At 50.5% G+C, this 20,428-nt stretch overlaps 1 protein-coding gene and 1 long non-coding RNA gene across 2 annotated transcripts in view; one reads left to right on the top strand and one right to left on the bottom strand.

Annotated features, from left to right (window-relative positions):
• Rab6b (RAB6B, member RAS oncogene family) overlaps window positions 1-20,428 on the top strand; it is a 68,689-nt gene that overhangs the window by 23,156 nt on the left and 25,105 nt on the right. Inside the window, 1 exon segment of the mRNA NM_001108775.2 lies at window positions 4,495-4,553. Within this exon segment, the coding sequence (NP_001102245.2) occupies window positions 4,495-4,553 (59 nt within the window).
• Window positions 2,375-20,349, bottom strand: LOC134480222 (uncharacterized). Its single transcript, XR_010054467.1, has 2 exons — window positions 7,112-20,349; window positions 2,375-6,510 (listed from the first exon to the last, which is right to left on the bottom strand). It is a non-coding gene; the product is annotated as an uncharacterized LOC134480222 (long non-coding RNA).

Consider the following 20,428-nt stretch of genomic DNA (forward strand, 5'->3'; position numbering starts at 1 on the left):
TCTGGGCCCACAGCATTGTAAATGCCAGAGTCCTCGGAATGAAAAGGCTCACTCACTCACTCACAGGGGACCTGGGGTGGGGGACAAGTTTCTTGTCACATGAGCACCAGAGTGATCTCACCCAAGTGGGCCAGTGTGGGCTCTCAAAAGACCTGAGAGCCCAGTCTTACGGTGTCAAGCAAGAGCACACTCCAGGCAGGTGACCTGTCCATTCTCCCTTGGTGACACATAGAACCTTTTCTGTCACCAGAGTAGGACCTCCAGCCCCAGCCCCTGATGGAGTACCAGGCTTGCATTGCGAGGGCGTTTGGCATGGGGAGCAGTCCCTATGGTGGGAATGTTGCACTGCCATCCCTGGGTACACCCATAGCCTTCTGCTCAAGACTCTGCTGGAGCTCTCACTGCTGTAAAGCTTCAGAGGTGGCCGCCACACCCTTGGCACCCTAGCCTTCTTCCCATCTGCCCTTGTAGCTCTCTCCACATCCAGCCCCAAAGATGAGTTTTTGTTTGAATCGACCCTGCAGCCTCATGGAGCTTCCAATGTCCCCTCGTGGGAACAATGTTTTCTTCACACACTGTCTCCACTATTCTGGGGGGGCAGTGTTAGGATTGAGGGGCCTCCACATAGGTCCTCATGATAACCTGGCCCACTCCCCCACTTTCTTCATGGACATTTTCTCCCCAGATTCTGAATTTACTTACCCTCCCCACAGCCTGGGGTCTTGCTGCCCACCCTACCCTCCCACCGGCAGCTTTGCTGACAGACCCCAGGGTCTGCTACTTGCCAGACCTCTCTACAGGAGGCAGATCTATACTCCTTCACTGCTTCTTCACTGTGAGACCTTGGGCATCTTTTTTCTTTTCATTAATTAATTATAATTAATTAACTTTATATCCTGATCCCAGCCCCCCTCCCTCCTCTCCTCCCAGTCCCATCCTCACAACCCCCTCCCCCACTAGCCCCTCCCCTTCTCAGAAAAGAGGAAGCCCCCCCTCCATGGGTACCAACCCACAATGGCTGCATCAAGTTGCAACAGGGATAAGCACATCCTCTCCCCCTGAGGCTCAGCTATTAAAAACAGAGACATCCTGAAATTTGCAGGAAAGTGAAAATATCATCCTGAGCGAGGTAACCCAGGCCCAGAAAGACGTATGGTCCGTACTTGCTTATAAATGGATATTAGCCATAAATACAGGATATTCATGCTACAGTCCACAGATCCTAAGAAGCTAAGTACCAAGGAGGGTTCAAGGGCGAGAGAATGAATCTCACTCACAGGGCGAGATAAAATAGACATCTGTGGTGGAGGGAGGGAGGGAACTTGACCTTGGGTATCTTAATGCATACATAACATGGATTCCTGAGGAAACCTGGGTGCCAAATTCCCTGCCTGGTGTAGGTAGAGGCTCACGGGTATTTCCTTCCTGGAGGCTCCTGGTCAGTGCTGCGGAGTGAACTTCCTCACCTTCATTTCACATCTCTGAAAGAAGACTGCACCTCCCTGTCTAGTCACGTGGGACTGTCCCCACCCCCACCCCCACCCCCACCCCCACCTCCGGGAGGTGGCCAGCGTTGCTGAGAGTAAAGAGAGCTCAGTAATGGTTCTCCTGCTTGTTTCTAATAAAGTCCTGCCCTGCTGTGCTGCAGTGAGTGTGTCCTGAGCCGGTCGGCGGTGCGGCAGGGTGACCTTGAGGGTAGAGCTGACGGAAGGCTGCCTCTCTGAAGGGTTCCTGCAGGGATTCAAGGCTGAGGTCCACCAGCATTTCTCGCCCCTCCTCCCACTTCCGGTCCTGCAGCATGCTGACCACGGCCATCCCTCTCAGCACCCTGCACCCCACCCTTGCCATGACCTACTTCCAGCTTGTACCCAGGGCTGTGGTAGAGGGCAAGAAAGGGGCAGGGAAGGACCGTCTTCTGGTTTTGGGGGTGAGATGAAGTTGGCAGAGAACTCCCCAAGCATGCGCAAAGGGGCTTTTTCCTGCCATGCCATGGCGGAGGCCAATGTGAGTGAACAGAGGGAATGCCTTATACTCTGCGCAGGCCTCCTGGAGGTTCCGCAGCCGTGGAGCGTGACTTTTCCTGCAGTTCCTGGTGTCCTGGTAGCTTTTTCAGGCTTTCTGTTCAGGGCACGGCTGTTGAGCCTCAGAAGCCAGGCTCAGGGCAGAGACCCCGCAGTTCCAAACTTGACCAATGTGGGGCCGCAGAGAAACAGATTGATCAGAAATAAAGAGCAGGGACATGCTCTGGGGAGCACGAGGACGAGAAGAATGAGGGGTGCCGGAATGTGGGGAACTGTCTCCAAGTAGAGAAGCTGGAAAATGTTGGGGGGGTCCCCAAGACACCTATACTTCTGACCAACTATTTCTAAATCCAGGGGGTCCCGGTGCCCCTTAGGTTCAGAACAGAAACCCTGAAAGCTCCCTCCTTAAGATTGCAGTGGTGGGGGGTTGGGGATTTGCGCAAGGCCCTGGGTTCGGTCCCCAGTTCCGGAAAAAAAAAAAAAAGAAAAAAAAAAGATTGCAGTGGTGGGATTGAAGGGCAGCAGAGAGATAGCTCAGTTGGTCGCTTGCCGTTCGATCATAAAGATCTGAGTTTGGCTCCCCAGCAGCCACATTAGAAGCTGGGCGTGGTGATGATGCACTTCTGTAATCACAGCTCTGGAGTGGGGTGGGGGCTAGCCAGCCTCACCAGTCAGTGGGTTCCCATGCAGTATGGCTGTGCCTCCTCCTCACAGAATCACAGCCTGTCCACCCTCAAGGCATATCTGTGTGTTCACCACCCAGGAGGCTCTCTGTAGGGCCTGGCTGTCTGGAATTCTCACTGGGATTTCGTCAACAGACAGAGCTGTTTAGTGTTGTCCCTGTGATGGAGCTAAGGCTCCAGCCTTCCTTCCCTGGAGGTTGGACTGACTCTGGGACCCAGGCCTCTGGTCTTAGGGCTGACAGCCCCACCCTGAGGCCACCTAGGGAATCACCACCTCATTAGTACAGGCTCAGGTAGAGTGAGGGGGCTTAGGGAAAACAAAGATACTCCTGCTGCCCCCCACCCCCAATTCCAATCCAAGCATATTGGGTCCCCACCCCAAGTCAAGGAGGAGTCAGTTTCTTCACTACACAGCCTTGGTGTTAGTGGTTTTGTTTTTCTCCCGTCGTATGCCATTCTGGAAATTACCTCGGCTATCCTAAGTGACCTGCCACCTCTTGCTCTTTAGTGTTTCCTGTGCTCCATTCATCTTATGACCTTCTTACTAATTGACATTCTCTGTTTTGTTTGTTATGTTATAAAGAGGAACTGAGGTGCAGAAGAGTGGTGACCACCTCAAGGTGACACGGCTAATAAGTGCCCCAGTAGGGTTTCACCTCAGCCGGGTCAGACTTGGGGTCTTTTGGCTGCCTCTCTTTGGCCATGTTGGCTGTCAGGAGCGGTTGCACTTGTCTGTTACATGCTGGGCACAGCAGATTCAGACCCAGCAAAGGGCCTGTCCATGGATCCCATTGGGTTGACCTGCCCTGCCCAGGCAGTGATGAGCCATCCCACTAGTCCCAGCCTGGGGATAGCCTGCTGGACAGTGGACAGGGCGTTAGGAACCTTTGCCTTCCCTGTCAGGGGTACTTATCTCCTGCAGCTCCTTTTGGACCTCTCTGGTTCGAGGCTGAGTCCTGGTGGGACAGAGGAGAGAAGAGTTCCACATAGTGACCCGACAAATGTCCCTTTATTATTATCCTTCTTCCCCTTCCAGATGGCTCCAAGTACAGCAGTTGGCATCCTTGTCACTGTCCTGTCCCAGGGGACCTGCACAGGGTTGTGTCAGAAGCCAACCCCTGCAGTTTGGGAAATTAACAGCATTTATGGGTCTCCCAAGAGACTCTTGGCTTCTCAGCCATACTAGCAGTTTTCAGTTGGGGACATTTCTGCCCCATTTAGGGAGTTTACGGACCTGTGGGTAAGCCTGCAGTTGTTACAGTATTCAGGGGGGGGGGTCCTCTTGTCAATTGCACAGTGGGATCTAGAGGTGCTAACGGCCCAGCATTGAACTGGGCAGCCAGGCACACTCTGTGGGGAATAGGCTTGACCTTGAGAGACCTGAGAAAAGTCTGCCTCCACCGCTCCCCTTTCTCACCAATGTTTAAGTTGATAAATGGGAACCGTAGAAAGCCTCCCTTGAGCTAATTGTCCGATGGCATGTCCAGGGGAGCACAGGCAGCCCTGAGAAGAGCATTCCGTTGGGATCTCACGTCACCTGGTGCCTGGGGTCAAGGCAGACCTGGACTTGGGTGGTAGGAATGCCTCTTCCGTTGGCAGCCTAGTGTCTGACGAGTGTGCCCCCTGGAGCTCACTTCAGCACCTTGACTTGGGGTCTTTTACCTGGGGTCTGCTTCTCCCCTTGCTGTGGTTCTTATGAGCCAGGCTTTCGGGTGCGTGCGTTTAGAAGACCCTGGCTGTAGGCTCATCTTACAGCTGAACTTCTCTCTCTCTCTCCTTTCTGCCTTCAGTCGGGAAGACGTCTCTCATCACGAGGTTCATGTACGACAGCTTCGACAACACCTACCAGGTGAGATCCCCACTTCCCACGTTCCACCTCCCTCCTCCCCTGCCTGTGGACCCTGTCTGGAGACCCCTGCCAGCCGCCTCCAGGGATCCTTGAGCTCAGAGAGGGGCCAGTCCAGATTTCTGAGGCATCTTATTGCTTTGAAAGAATGCCTTCCCTGAGTACTGGGCCTAGGCAGAAAATGAGCTCAGAAAATCCTAGATTTTTGAAAAGGAAACTTTAAAAAAAATTTTTTTTTAGGGAGAAATAACAAAACGAGAGAGGGGATCTTTTGAAAAGACAGGTTGGAACCATCACAACAGTTATGTTGTGGGGCAAGCAGAAGAGGGCAAGATGAAACACAAGAGCAGTTGGAGAGCATGCACCTCAGGAGTGGCGGTCGTACTGACTGGACTTTACATACATATAACCCAGACCACGCACCGACTTTCACACGCCCGTGCATATACGTGTTCACATTCCCTGGGCTGAAGTACACCCTGCCACAGAGAGGCGTGCATGGTTAGTTGACCCTGCCCTGGGTGGTCAGGAGACTGGGCATAAAGACCTCTGTGGATCCTGGTTTGGGAATGGTGGCCTGGGCTCAGCCACAGACCCATAGGTGACTGACCCCAAACCAAATTCATGAGGGGCAGAGACATATCTGTTTGGTATCAGTGGTGGTGGAGGGGGCGGTATCCAAGTGAATCTCCTCACAACTGAAGCATTTTGCCAGAGTTGTTAACACTTAGGCATTTCAATGATCCTTATTTTTAAAAAAGTACTGTTGTCCCCATCCCCACCTTTGGAAATAGACAGTTCTCTAATTCATTTCTCTAGGCTGTGGGTCCTGTGGGATACTAGCTCCCAGACATGGCAGTAGCTATTACTTGGAAAAGGGAGTGTGTGGTTTCAAGCAGAGCTGGCTTGTTTAGACAGGGGGGACTGCTCTCACTGAGCACTGCTTCCCAGGGCTCTTCCCTCAGCCCAGGCCTTCAGTCTGCTGAAAGGAGATGCAGGGACTGTTTGAACGGAGAATCCCTTTGTCAACACCTTCTCAAGGACAAGTATTTATAGAGTCTCTCGGGCAGCTGTTCCAAGATGCCGCTCCCCACCGCTGGGTGTGGAGCAGCTCACCGTGGTTCTACGTTTGTTTGTCGGTCTGCCAGTGCCCTGGTGCAGCCGTCCTTGTCTCAGATGCCCTCTGAGGGAAACCCCCTCTTTTCGTTTCCCTCAAGTTCCTATTCCACTGTGCCATGGGTGGACTGAAATCCTATATCACATGGACTCTAGAAGGATTGCCTGTGGGGAAGGACAGGAGACTCTGGGTGCATCAGAGGATGCTTATGGCTTTGGGACATGGATGCTGGTCATACTGTTGTGTCCTCCCACAAGCTAAGACTTTGCATCACTTTGGTCTGACTGTGGAGCAGAGGTGTCATCCCTAACAGACTCCCTCCTAATGTCTTCCGTTGTGCTTTGTGTGTGCACACATGTGTGAATGAGTGTTTGCTCTGTGTGTGCACACACTCACGTTTTTATTAGTTGACTCCCCTTTCCCTTAGGAAACAGAGACTTATGTGGCTCCAGCTGGCCTTGAATCTTCTGGGTCGCTCAGAATGACCTTGATCTCTGGATCTTTCTGCCTATACCACACATGGCTACTGCTTGATTTTATATATATTTAGTGATCTTCTTCCTGTTTTTCAATGGCACCACATTGAGACTCTTTGCAGCAGTGGACAGGTTACCTTTGAAATTTTACCTCCCTTTCTCCCCACTATCACCCTCATTGCCTGACACTTGTCGCTCAAGTCAGACTTTTCTTGCTGCTGTCTGTGTGGTGGCGCTGACACGGCTGAGCCTCAGCTCCTGTCACTGTCCCGGCTCTGCTCTCTCTGCTCTGAAATTTCTTCCACTGCCTGAAGCTTGGGCAGATGTCGGCGCCTGCACCGCCAGTGTGCAAATATCGGGTGTAGGTCTGCGGAATTGAAAGAAAACATATACATGGGTCACCCGTTTTCAGAGAGTGCCACCAGGGCTTTACTGAGATCTTATATAACCGAGGCAAAAGCCATGGAAAACAGCAAGGCAGGTGAAAATCCCCAACTAGGAAAACAGGAAAGGTCTGTGTGGTGGGAAGTTCCAGGCCCAATCAGGAGCATAAACAACTTCCTTTTTTTTTTTTTTTCCGGAGCTGGGGACCGAGCCTAGGGCCTTGCGCTTGCTAGGCAAGCCTCTACCACCGAGCTAAATCCCCAACCCCCATAAACAACTTCTTAACAACAACAAGCTGGAAGGCTCGGTGGGAAGGATGGGTGCCATGGAAAATCCCAGCCCCAAATCAGGGGCTAAGAGCAGCTGCCAAGGGTGTAAACAACTTCTTGCTATAGCAGCCTAAAAGGCTCAGCGAGGGGGAAGGGAGGCACCAGGGTAGGGCCCAACAGGCAAACGTTTGCCCTGAGTACAGAGGCCATGCCCCTTCTATCAGCTCCCATGATCCTTTGGCTGGAGCATATGGTCCTGAAGGCTAGTTGGGCCCCTCAAATCTAGGGCTACTCCTCTGCCCTTCTGGTTCTCACCTGTGTTTTGGGATGTGCCAAGTCCTGGATCTTCTTGGAGCCATCACTGCAGAAGGCCTGGCCACAGATGGTGTCACAGGTGCCTACAGGCACAGTAATGGCTGCTTGCCTCAGTTGACTAGTGCCATCAGACTGATCGCCTCCCAGGTCCACTGTCATGGTGAGTCAAGGGAGATCACAGAACAGACACTGCTCTCCTCATGCGTGGTAGAATTATTTGACTTGTTTTTTTTTCTCACAACCTCAAGTGGAAATCCTTTCCTTAAGCTCTGTAGAGCAGTAATTAGGCTGAGAGGCTGGGCTCCACTTCTCTCACTTACACACACACACACACACACACACACACACACACACACACACAAAGACACACACACTTACACACAGAGAGATACACACAAAGACACACACACGGGGCTGGGGATTTAGCTCAGTGGTAGAGCGCTTACCTAGGAATCGCAAGGCCCTGGGTTCGGTCCCCAGCTCCGAAAAAAAGAACCAAAAAAAAAAAAAAAAAAAAAAGACACACACACACACCTACACACAGAGACAGACATACACGAAGGCATACACACAAAGATATACACATATACACAGACACATACACAAAGACACACACACACACAGGCGCATGATTGCTCCTCTTAAATCCTCTAGAGATGAAGGAGGACAGACTGTTTCTTTTCTTTTTCTGAGCATAGCAGCAGAGATGTATGGGAAATAGATAAAGTCCCCAGGGACCCTAGGAGATGAAATATATTTCCTCTCAGGCTGTCCCACTGCACAGTGGCCGTGCCTGTCACCCTCCCACCAATATCCTGTCTGTTCCAACAGCGGTACAGCATGGCAGAGCCTAGAACCATTCAGTCAGCTTCCCTCTTTTCTCCTCATGCCTCCATACCCAGACCTCTCCTCTCGTCCACTCATCCTGACATGCGCCGTAGTACATGGTCTGCCAAGAGGCAGCAGAAGAAAGCAGCCTACCTGAAACCTGGCCTTCCCTCAGTCACAGCCAGTTCCACCTTGGTGAGGAGCTGAGCATGCAGGAGGCCCCAAAGGGCCATCATGAGGACCTGAGGATGGTAGGCTAGGGGTCCTCACCTGAACCTCTCAGAAGGTTCTGTTTGTGGGCCCTCTGAGCTGCCACTTTGACAGCCCTGGGGACCTCTGAGGAGCACATCTTCTTCCTCCTGGCAGTTACACACACACACACACACACACATACACACACACACACACACCCTATTCTCCACTAACACATGTACTATGTAGTCTCTCACGGCCCTGCTTAATCATACCATACAAACTGATTCATTTGTACAGTTTTCAATTGGCGGAAAACTAAGTCTCAACCAGAGGCAATTGTATCTATTTTGATTCCTTCATGTAAAACCCAACTAAGAAGTAATGTTTTGAAATGTGGTAGCATAATGTGGAGGAAAGGGGTACCTTAGTCGGCCCATGTTGAGGCATCCTCACCAAGGTACCAGTCATACAACGGTTGTAGTATAAAATAAGTTTATTAGGGGCATGAGAAGGGGGTGAGGAGAGGGGTTGGAGACTGAGAGAGAGGACAAAGAGAGGAGAGAGAAAGCAAGGAATGTATGGGGGAGAGAGAAAGATAGGGGGAGAGGACAGAAAAGGGGAGGGAGAGAGGCCAGGGTGGGGGTGGGGGGCAGTCTTTTTATAGCAAGCCAGGCTCATACCTGGCTGTTGCTAGGTAACTGTTGGGCAGAGCCTAGAAGAAATGCTTACAAGAGGTTACCTTCAAATTCTACCTAGGAAAAAAAAATCTGGACATATCTTGTAATAAGAATTGGCTTTTGATTTGCCCTCCCCCACCCATATGTACACACCCAGGAAATCCTCGTAGGCCCTGGGAGGGTCCTCTGTGTGAAGGAGCCCTGATAATAGGAAGTGTGGTCCTCTAGTCCACCCTCTGGCTGAGGTTGGGAAATCAATGCCTAGTGCGACCTCTCTCAGGCTCTTTCCCGTCTGCAAAGCTGGCAGCTCAGGCCTTAGCATCTTACAAAACTGAGAAGAGATGAGAGCTTAGTGCTGGGAGCCCATGGCCCCTCCTGTAATTCACACCGTGATACTAGTTAGAACTCCACAGATCTAATGGGCTGCCTCGAGGAGAGGCCCACGTGCTCTCAGAGGACACTTGTGAGATGAGGAGTGTTTCAGACTCTGGGCGGGGCTCCTAGGAAGCTCTGGTCTTCCTTGCAAGCTCAGATCTCCTGAGATCTCTTGCCTGCAGCTGATCCTCAAGCCATGGCAGTCTGTTCTGCCCTAAGGCTTCCCACACTCATTCCTGGGGCTGCAGTAACAAATTATCACAAATTGTGTAGCTTCAAACAATAGGAGGTTACTCTGTCCTCACCTTCCTGGAGGCCTGAGGATGAAACAAATACAGGAGAGCCCTGTTCTTTTGGAGGATGGGGGTCCGGGCATTCTCCTTGCCTTTGGCAGCTTCTAGTGGCTTCGGATCTGCTTTGTTAGAGGGCTTCAAGATTTCCATCTGGCCTCACTCTTCATGAGATCTGAGTAGATGTGGTGGGTGGACAGGTATGGATTCTCCTCTGGGCCCTTGAAGTGAATGCAGCTTGCATCTGTACTCTGGGAGAAGCTCTTAGTCACCTCACATGGTGCCTGAAGCCTCGGATTTTATTTCTGTTTCCTTCCTGCCTTTTTCTGACTGTGTGCTCTTGCTGTGGCCGCAGAGACTTCTCCCTGACAGAGCAGTACCTGGCCTCTTACCTGACAAGCTGTGCTTCAATACACATATATACACACACACACACTCACATGCAGATACGCACACATACAATCTCTCACACACATACACTCACTCAGGCACATGTACACACCGACATGCACACATTGATGCAGCATCCGCACACACAACGCTGGATCCCTACACCTCAGTCTTTTCCGGATACCTGAATACTGCTTCCGCATGCACTCATTCCTCTTTCCACTGTGGCTGGATCGAATCCTCCTCATCTCCCCTTGGCCCCACTCTTTTCTCCAGGTGGCCCTCCTGCCCGCTCCAGCAGCCATCAATCCCCGGCTTGTCTGGACCACACACCCAAGGGACCACATCACTAACACTATTTTTCACAGGCTCAGCAGGCTCAGCCCCTACTGGAGGGGAGGGTGGTTGGGCAAGGACTTGGTTGACAGCAGTGATATTTCTCATGATATGAGCACCATGACCACCCAGGAATCGGGGAGCAAAGTATTTCTGTCTTAGTATTCTGGGGAACAGAATCAATAACTTAGGTTTATATACATACTCATACACAGGTACATGCCTTAAACACACACACACACACACACAATCACACAATCACAAATTGAATGGCCATTCTTCATAGGGAGGAAAGTAACCACCGGACAGATTGTGAAGTTGAAAAGCCAGGTGCTTGCCCTGTGACCTTGGAAGCCAGCATCACTCCTCCAGGGCACTAACTGAGCAGCTGGAACTGGCTGGCAGTGACCTGGCCCTATGTGTTTCCCAGAGGCTGTGAGACCCTCCCTCCAAAGCTGCCACTTTCAGGGCAGAATCTTTAAGTTTACCAGACTCATTTGCATGTGAATTTGCATAACTTTCCCCCAGAGACTTTGGTCCGATGGTTGGCTGCTCGGAGAGAACAGCAGATTCATTGTCAAGGGCTCATCGTGCCCAGCTGCTCTCTGCCGTTTAAGGATGCTTCTCTCCAGCCCTGGGCTCAGGCCTGGCCAAGGCGAAAAGAAGACACACATTCTTGCCTTTTCATTCTCCTCCCCAGAAGAAGTAAATGCGGGCGTCGGTTTATGCAGATTGCCATGCCGGTTTCCTCTGTAGACTTTATTGTTGTATCCTGTCAGAGTGCGGATGCGGATTTATATTTCGTAATAAATGCAGAGGGCTGAGAAGATTTCGACAAGTGCCACAGGGACGTCGTCTTGCTCCGGTGTGCTGGTGGAAGTTCTGTGCAGACTGGGGATGCGTGGAGCACACCACCACTGAAACCCCTGTTGATACTGTTTAACACCGCACTCCGAGGAAGATAAACGGTGGGAGGAAATCGTGCTTGTTAATATTCTTTGCATGTGTAAAATAAAGTGGCTGCCATTTTTCACAGGCAGCGCTGTTTGCCAGCGCAAAGGAATAAATTAGCATTGCCAGGTTCGGGGCCACGTATCACAATAGACTACCACAGTCTCCTTCAGAGGAGGCATCACGAAACACAGGCAGAGTAGGCACAGCTGTGTGAGGGGATCATGGGGCTTCTAGACTGACGGGACTCCCCGAGCACATGCCTGTTGTTAGTGTTTCTTGATATCTCATCCCTGGTGCAGCAGCTACCATCAGAAATGATTTGTTTCATACCTCATAAGACAAAACAAAGAACAGAGAAGCTGCCTTGGCCATGACTCCTTGGCACAGTGGAGGAGGGGCATTCTCTCAGCTCCACCTTCCTGGAGCTCCGCCTTTGCTGAAGCCCCTGGAATGCCAGACCCTTGGGATGTTGATATAGGACAGCAAAGGTTCCCAGAGGGTGGGGAGTGTGGCAGTTCCTGTCTCCAGTGCAGGACTAACAGAGTCTTTAATGTGCCACCAGAGCCAGGGAGAGGAGCCCTCTCCCCAGGGTACTTACTTGCTCCCTGTTTCTATTAATCCTGGGCAGACTCTGAGGCCATACTGCATAACCAGACAGACAGTGGGGCAGTCTCCCGGGCTTGGCTGTGCTCCTTTGCCTGGACAGCCTGGGTCAACTGGTTCCTTGTTAACAGTTGCCCATTTTTGTCGGCGCAGCATATAACAGAACGAAGTGCCTTTACAGAGCCTAACTCATTTGGGCTAACAGCCCTTACAGGGAACTCTGGAATCTTCATTGGAGAGGTGAGGGGATTGATGGCTAGGGAAGCTAATCAGACTCCTTAGTTCAACTGGTGGAGTCTAGTATGCATCAAACCTTGGCTCTTCAGTACGGGGAACCTGTGATCCCAGCACTCGGGAGGTAGAAATATGAGCATAAGAAGCTCAAAGCCATCCTCGGCAACAATTTAAAGGCCAACTTGGGAGCTGGGGAGACAGTAGATCCTTTCTCAAGACAGAAATGCATGTATGCATGCATACATACATAAATACATACATACATACATACATACATACATACAAATAGCAACAAAGAAAATCCCACCGATGCCCACTGGACACATGACCCACTGCTGATAGCATGCTAGCCTCTCAGGGGCCAGCGCTAGCCTGCCCTGAGTGCCCCTGATAGGCACAGCCTGAGTGTCCTCCCTTTCCAAAGACCCTGTGAGGGTTCCTCATCACCTTGGCCTCAGGGCAGTACTGGGGCTATGTGCATATCAGAAATTCTGGCTTTTCCTTCAGAGCAGGAGTGCCCCCACCCCTAACTCATACCAATCGAATGTACCCATTCAGGCCTTTGTACAAATACAGTGTAAACTTGAGTGTGTTCCCATTATCACGTATCCACACACACACACACACACACACACACACTCAAATACATATCCACCAATACACAACTCTCCTGTGTGACCTGTGTTGACCCTTGAGAGGAAGCTGGTTAAGAAGAACGACCAAGGATTCCTGGGCCTAACTGAATAGTTGTTTGTTCTTGTTACCTGGCGTCCCCCTTCCTCCAACGTTCAACCGAAGCAGGAGCTTCCTTCATGACCAGACTGCAGATGCAAAGGAGAAAAAACTAGCTTCAGGAGCTGGGGCGCTGGGTTAAGTATGCGGAAACACCACCCGGGGCTCAACATTTGATCCCAAGGTTCCTGGTGGCCAGGAGGAAAGTGCGTGCGTGGTTCTTGTAACTGCAAGAACTTTCAGGTTTGTGTTACGATCAGATGTTGTTACCACACAAACTAGCCCACCTCACCCACAGGCTTGTGTGCTTGGTCACCAGCAGGTAGGGATGTTTGGGGAAGTTCTAGTGGAGGAAGTGTGTCTCTGTGGGGAAGGCAGCACTGCGGTGGATTACGTTCATGGCCTGGCTCGGTAAAAACAGCCTCACACTGCCACCCGCCATGTGCTGGTCCCACCACCCCTAAGCCATCCGAATAGAACCTTCCTCCCTTCAGTTCTTTCTGTCAGGTGTTCTGTCGCAGCAACAGAAAAGTCACCAGTGTCTAGGGCTACCTGGGGCCAGCCTACAGACATGTACACAAAGTGGTTTGGCAGGTAGACTGGCTGGTAGTGAACAGCGACGCAGAGACTCCTCACATGGCGATCCGTGCTTCTGACTCACCAACCTCTAAAGTGTGATGCCTGCCTACCCACCTCGCTTCCTGCCAGCACCATATTGTACTGTGTAGATAAACATCTGAGGTCTGTGGTCTCCGTCGTCGGAGTTGACACAGGTCTGAGCCTGAATAGCAGTTAAACAACACTCTCAGACAGAGCCCAGGAGCCCCTGGAGCTCCACGTGCCATGCTCTGGTCATCCCAGCCCATGCCCTGTGGGAACGACCACCAGTCTGGATCTAGCTTTGTGGCTCTCCACTTGGGCAGCATGAGTGATGGTCATGTACTGTCCGTTTTCACTAGTTTGTGTGGTGTGGTCATGGCTACCTTCCTGTAATCTGCTCCAAAGGATCATCCTATCTTAGCTGCTTTACCACAGGTTATCACCAATCACCCAACAGAAACACCCTAATGTAGAAAGTGTCGATTTGGGCGTGTGATTTCAGAGATGTTAGTCAATCGTAGTAGAGAGCACAGAGCAGAGCAAAGCAGTTCACATCATTGTGCCCAAAAAGCAGAGATAGTGTCTGTGTAAGGACATATTAGTGACTTACTTCCTCCAATTAGCCCCCATCTCTTATACTTTACTATGTCCCCAAAACATCATCTTCTTATGAACCCATCAAAGGATTGCTTCATTGGTCAGGCCAGAGCTCTCATGAGCTAATTGTCTCTGGGAATGCCATTACACACACACACACACACACACACACACACACACGGACAGACACGGACAGACAGACAGACAGATGGAGATGTGAAGTATTAATCTAGGTGTTTCTCAATCTAACTTTTTGTTTTTGGATTTGAATCATCTGCCATGGGCGTATGTTTTGAATGCTGATTCCCCAGCCTGTGGCACTATTTTAAGAGGCTGTGCCATTTTTAAGAGATGGGGCTCTATCTTTGGGGGTGGGCCTTGGAAGACCATGCTCCCTGTGTTACTCCCCTCTTCCCGGGCCGCTGTGATGTGACGAGCTTTGGCCACATTTTGCTGCTGCCAGGTATCCTTCCCAAGCAGGTGGGGCCAAACAGCTGTGGACTGAACTCTGGGGAACTGCAAGCTAGAAGAAAGTCGTCCCGTTCTTCAGTGCTTGTTTCTATCGAGTATTGGTTGCAGTGATCCAAGAGTATATACTAATCAACTCAGCAAACTTAGCTACCCCTCAGCGCACAAAGGCCACCTTTATGTCCTCATGCAAAGCTCGTGTCCTAGCAGCAGAGAAGGGGCAGGGTGGTCCTTGTCTCCATGCTGACTCACTATGACATCTTGGAAAAGTCACATGTCTTGTCTGAACCTCTGGTTTGTCACCTCACAAGTGAGTGTACGTTCCCACACATACCAACTACTCTGGTTGTTAAGACCTTGCCTCAGCCATGCATACAGCCTTTCTATGTCTCTTGACATTCCCCAAGTGGACCTGTCCTGAGTATCATCCACATGCCCTGCCCCCGCCCCCACCCCTGGAGGGCATCGGACCCCATTACAGATGGTTGTGAGCCACCATGTCGTTGCTGGGATTTGAACTCGGGACCTTTGGAAGAGCAGTCAGTGCTCTTAACCCCTGAGCCATCTCCCCAGCACCTTACCAGCACTTTTTGATGCCTTCAACACCTGTTTGTTCTAGTGGTTCAGAGTTAATAGCATTAACCATCAAGAGGGTTAGATGACCTCATATGATGAGAACCAGAGTCTCCCTCATTCCTCTGAAGTGCTTCTTCCCAAATCTCCTATCTCCCACTATTCCCCGGCCTCTGCCTACTGGAAGGGCCTTTGCCCTGAGGACTTCCATATCCACTCCACGTTTCCATAAGACACCAAGCAAGCAAGGCCTGCTGCTCTGGGCCTCAGCTTTTCCACACTGACTCTTCCTCTCCCATTTGCCGTGAGTGACAGTTTCTGTGTGCGGCTCCTCCACCAGTCGGAAGCTCCTTAGAGACAAGGACCAGGGATTTATTTTTAAAAACACACAGTAGGCACTCAAGAGTGAAGTGGAGTGGCTTGACTGTTAATTATTTATACCATCTGCCACAAAGAAGCCGCCCAGGGAAGACCATGACCACCTCTGAAAATCTGGCCTTCTTGGGAGAGACAGGCTCCAGCTGGCAGTGGTGTGGGGCCAGCTGCTGTGACTGGTGTCTGGGAAGTAGATGGTACCCAGGAGCTAAAGCTACGTTCTGGTCATGGAGACCCAGCCAAGTCTCTCAAGCCCTTTCCCTTCCTCCTTTGAGGGCTCATTTTATTTATGTCTACTAAAATGCAAACGAACTCTCTCTTAAGAGGGCTCTGCAGAGCTCTCATGGCCAATGCTTACTGCTTTCTGACAGTAGGGAGCCAGATAGGATTTGACTCCAGGGAAACACGGTGACAGCTTTGGAAATGGACTTGTAGAACAGGAGGAGCTCAACAGCCTGAAGCAGAGACTTTGACATCAGAGAGAGCTGGATTCAGAGCCCAGCTCTGCTATCCAGCCTGTGTGGTGGACCTTGGTTCTGAGCGAGCCTGTTTTCTTCACTGTGCATAACAACTCATCCACTGGTGTCATCTCCATCTCCCCTCTCTTCCCCCTCCCCACCTTGTTAACAGCCTGTGGCCCTGGACACCACAACCTCCTCAGACCCGGATCACAGCATAGAGCAGTTTGTCTGCACACTTCACTGAGCACTGATCTGAGAACTTGTCTGTAATTCTGACACTCAGAGCCTGTGCTTATATCTACCTGAGTGGGCTCAGGAATCTTGATGTTCTACCCAGGTGAATCTGAAGCCCATGATGAGCAAGCTACGTGCTAAGAATCCCTACATGTTTTTATTTTGTGGGCAGGGAGTTTAAATGCCCAGCTCTCTTTGCTTCCCCCAGAGACTGTAATGCGGCTATTGTTCACCAGCTTGTGGTCTCTTGTACCTTGTTGTTTCTTGACTTTTTTTCTGTAAATCAGAATAGCCTTATCCAATCAGACAGACAGACACAGACAGCTAGCACAGACAGCTAGAGGTGATAACCAGCCTGTGCTGTGTGGAGCTGTGGAACAATATGCATGGTTGGTAAATTATGATTTCTATGTTGTTGTGACTAAGTTGCCTGACAGAAACAACTTAACAGGAAGAAAGACTTATTTTGGCTCACGGTTTCAGAAGAGTTCATGGCAGGGAAGGTACAGCAGGGTTCGCAGCAGTGCCAGCTTGTGGTGGAGGCTCCTCAAATCACAGTGGACCCTGAAGCAGGGAGAGCAAGAACCAGGTATAACCTAGGGTACATGCCAAGCACCCACCCTGAGTATCCTGTTTCCGCCAGCTAGGTCTTGCTTCACGAAGGTTCCAAACTCTCTCCAAGTAATACCACCAGCTGCAGAACAGTCAAAACCTAAGCCTGTGAGAGACACTCAGAGTCAAACCATAACGTTCCCTCCTGGTTGCCAAAGGCTTATGGCCATCTTAAAAGCTAAAGATGTGTTTATTCCAACTTCAAGAAGCCCTCACAGTCTCAACACTGACCAATAGTCTAAGTCAAAGTCTCCACTGGTGCTCAGAACAGTCTGGGATCCCCTGTAACGTAGACTGGGCTCAGAATTACACAAAAGTAGGATCAGCAGCCAGCAGAGAAAACAGTGAGCCTTCTGCCCCATGTTTAGAATCTGGGGCATATCGCTTGGTCTCTCACACACGGGTGTTCCTTAAAAATCTTGGTGCAAGTCTCTGTGACCCCATAATTTCCATTCTGCACACCTGAAAAATAGCACCAGATAGATAAGTCCAAAGTGCCGACAGTGGGGACCCCTTCGATTATGGCTGCCTCAGCTTCTGAGTACCTGAGTAGCTGAACCAGAACCTAGAAAACCATCTCCTTAGGTGGCCCCTTTCCATCAGAGCACCCTGGTGACTCTTCAAAATACAGTCTCCTTTTGAAGGGAAGGATTTTAATTGATCAGTCTTCTGTTTTCTGCCCTGGAGACCCTAGGATGGGGACAGAGTCTCAGCTCACCTGCTCTGTTGCCCCGGTGCCAGGTGTCCATCTTCTTAATGACAGTGATGACATAAGATCAGTAGCCTGCCCTGACCCCACTTCTCTTATCCACAGCCTTAAGCACCTTCACCTTCCTTTCAGGGCCAAATCCCACGTTGTCTTAGTTGGGGCTTTCCTGCTGTGAAGAGACACCAGGACCAAGGCAAGTCTTATAAAGACAACATTTCCTTAGGGCTGGTTTACAGGTTCAGAGGTTCAGTCCAGTATCAAGGCAAGAGCATGGCAGCATCCAGGCAGGCACGGTGCAGGAGGAGCTGAGAGTTCTACATCTTCCTCTAAAGGCTGCTAGCAGAATTCTAGCCCCCAAGCAGCCAGGACAAGGCCCACAACTCCCAACAGTGCCCCTCCCTGGGCCACGCATATACAAACCATCACACACATCTTGAAAATTCTCCTCATTTTGTCCCAAGCCTCACTGTAAATGTAGCTAAACATAACCACCCAGAACCAGACCAGGCCGACTGCTGGGTTGCTTTGCAATTTCCCTATTACCTTTGAAGTCCACCTCACTCAAAATTTCAGGTCATGGGTAGAATGTAAATAAATTGTTTGGCAGACTCAAGTGACCTCTAGAGTCCAGTGACCAGTGGAGTCCTTGTTCCTCCCCGAGACCATGTGGGTAGGGTCTTCGTTGTTCATGTCATTGTCAGTGTTCTGATCCTCCAGGTTCTCACCAGAACAGTGTGTCTAGAGCCTCAGAGTCCACATCGTTAAACTGTTGCGAATTCCTCTCACAAGCCAGTTTCAAAGGCTTATAAACCACCTGGTAAGATTAGCTATCTGAATGTTGCCACATTGCCGGGACCAACTCTCTGTTCCTCACTTTAGAGAAACAACTTGAAGAAAGAAAGACACTTGTTGGCTCATGATTTTTCAAAGGACCTCAGTCTGTCCAGCAGTATCAGCACGTACAGAGGCACATCGTACTATGAGGCAGGTCAGGAAAGATCGAGGATAAAGGCTTTGTGTAACCTTCAAAGCCCACCCCCACCCAACTGCTTCCACCAGGCAGATCCCATAGAGAAAGGTTCCACCCCTCTCCAAGTTAACACTGCTAGCTGGAGAGCAGCAAACATTCAAAACATTGAACCTAAGGGATGTTTCAGATTCAGATTTGAACGAGTGGCCAGAACAGGTCTTAGAGAGCGACAGCTACGCAATTAGGGATGGCTCTTAGGTAGAAGCTTTATGACCAGATAGAGGTAGGAGACAGTTTTTGGGAGAGGAAGTTGGTCCCTCTCAGCGTTGGTTCATTGCCATCTCTTTGTTCATCCATTGTTATGAGGCTTATTAGAGATACAGTCTGTGGCTCAGTGAGCGTTGTTGATGATGTAAGTCACCGGGCTGAGCATTGCTGCAGCTTGATCCAGTGGCACAATTCCTTGTCATATTATCTAATGGCCTGTCTCTGCTCCGTGGCAGCAAAGTGTCTTACATGCGCACACAACAGAGGGAAAAGGATTACTGCCGTTTCAGTTATTATCAGTAACATCCCTGTCACCACCCAGCTGCTGACCTTAGGGAATACGATTTTCCATGGTCTTTCACTCTGTTGATCGAGGTTAGTTACGCTATGTTGACGGAAGTGGCTTGAACAAAATAGAAAGTGAAGTCTCTCTCGTACAAACGAATAGTGCTGCCGAGGTAACTTCACAGTCAGGGCGTCAGGCTCTGTTGAACAGTCTTCCTGCCCTGTGGTCTTCAGCTGGATGAACCACTATTGCCCGCCCCAGCAGTCTGTATTCCAAGCAGTGGGGAAGGGGGCAGCTTAGGGGAGACGAACCCAGGAAGGACTCATTCCAGATGGTCATCACCTTCCTCTCCTTTGATCGGAACTTAGCCACCCTGCAGCCAGGGATGCTGGCAGCCTCTGCCTCTAATCCTGAGCCCAGGCATCTGATCTTGGTTCAGGGGTCACTAAAGAAGGAGTATGGTGCCTTCAAGGATCCTGTGGCACATAGAGAAGTTGACATTTCTGCCTGCTTGGCACATTCCTTAAGGTTCTGAATAGACACGGAGTTGTCAGTCCACTCACTGATGAATGAAAACGTGTGGTCGCTTGGAAATGAGGCCTGGTCTGCAAGCACTTGTCAGTTTTAGATTTAGTTCTCATGGCTGTGGTGGGCAGGACACTGCATATCTGGGCTAGTAATGCCAGGATTTCAACACGGATTCTCCCAGCTCTGAACAAACTGGCAAAGTCATGAGACATACCCCAGCCTCGTCTTTTCCTTCCCGCAATCCCAACTGACAACTGGAATGGGGTGTGTGTGTGTGTGTGTGTGTGTGTGTGTGTGTGTGTGTCTGCGGTGTGCTTGTTGCTCTTGTTTTGTGGAGTTGTGCAGTCATTCAAGAGTGAGCTGGCATTTGGCACTTTTTGAATCACCATGACCAAATCCCCGGGAAGCAGCAATTTAAGGAAGGAAGGGCAGATTTCTTTTGGGTCAGTTTGAGAAGAGCTTAGGATCAATTGTCATGGTAAAGATAAGAGGCACCAGACTGCTGGTTACACTATCGCCACAGTCTGGAAGGAGAGGATTGATTCTAGTTTGCTTTTTGTTGCTGTGATAAAAACACCAGCCAGGGCCAACTTGGTGAGGGAGGGTTTATTCAGCTTATACTTGTACGTCCCATTCCATCCCTGAGGGAAGTCAGGCAGGAAGCCAAAAGAAAGCAGAGGCCGTGGAGGAACACTGCTGACTGACTTGCTCCTCATGGCTTGCTCAGCCTGCTTTCTTATAGCATCTAGAACCACATGCCCAGCAGTGACATAACCCACGGTGGGCAGGCCTTCCCACAGCAGCCATTAATCAAGAAAATATCTCCACAGACATGTCCACAGGACAGTCTAAACAGACGGAACAAGTTGAGAGTCCCTCTTCCCAGGTGACTCTAGTTCATATTAAGTGGACAAAAACCTTGGAGAAAGGGAGGGGAAGGAAAGGGGAAAGAGAGAAAGGGGAAGGGGAAAGGAAGGGGGAAAGGGAGGGGAAGGAAAGGGGGAAAGGGAGGGGAAGGAAAGG

The sequence above is a fragment of the Rattus norvegicus genome, chromosome 8, assembly GCF_036323735.1.
Source record: "Rattus norvegicus strain BN/NHsdMcwi chromosome 8, GRCr8, whole genome shotgun sequence".
In the NCBI taxonomy this organism is placed as follows: domain Eukaryota; kingdom Metazoa; phylum Chordata; class Mammalia; order Rodentia; family Muridae; genus Rattus; species Rattus norvegicus.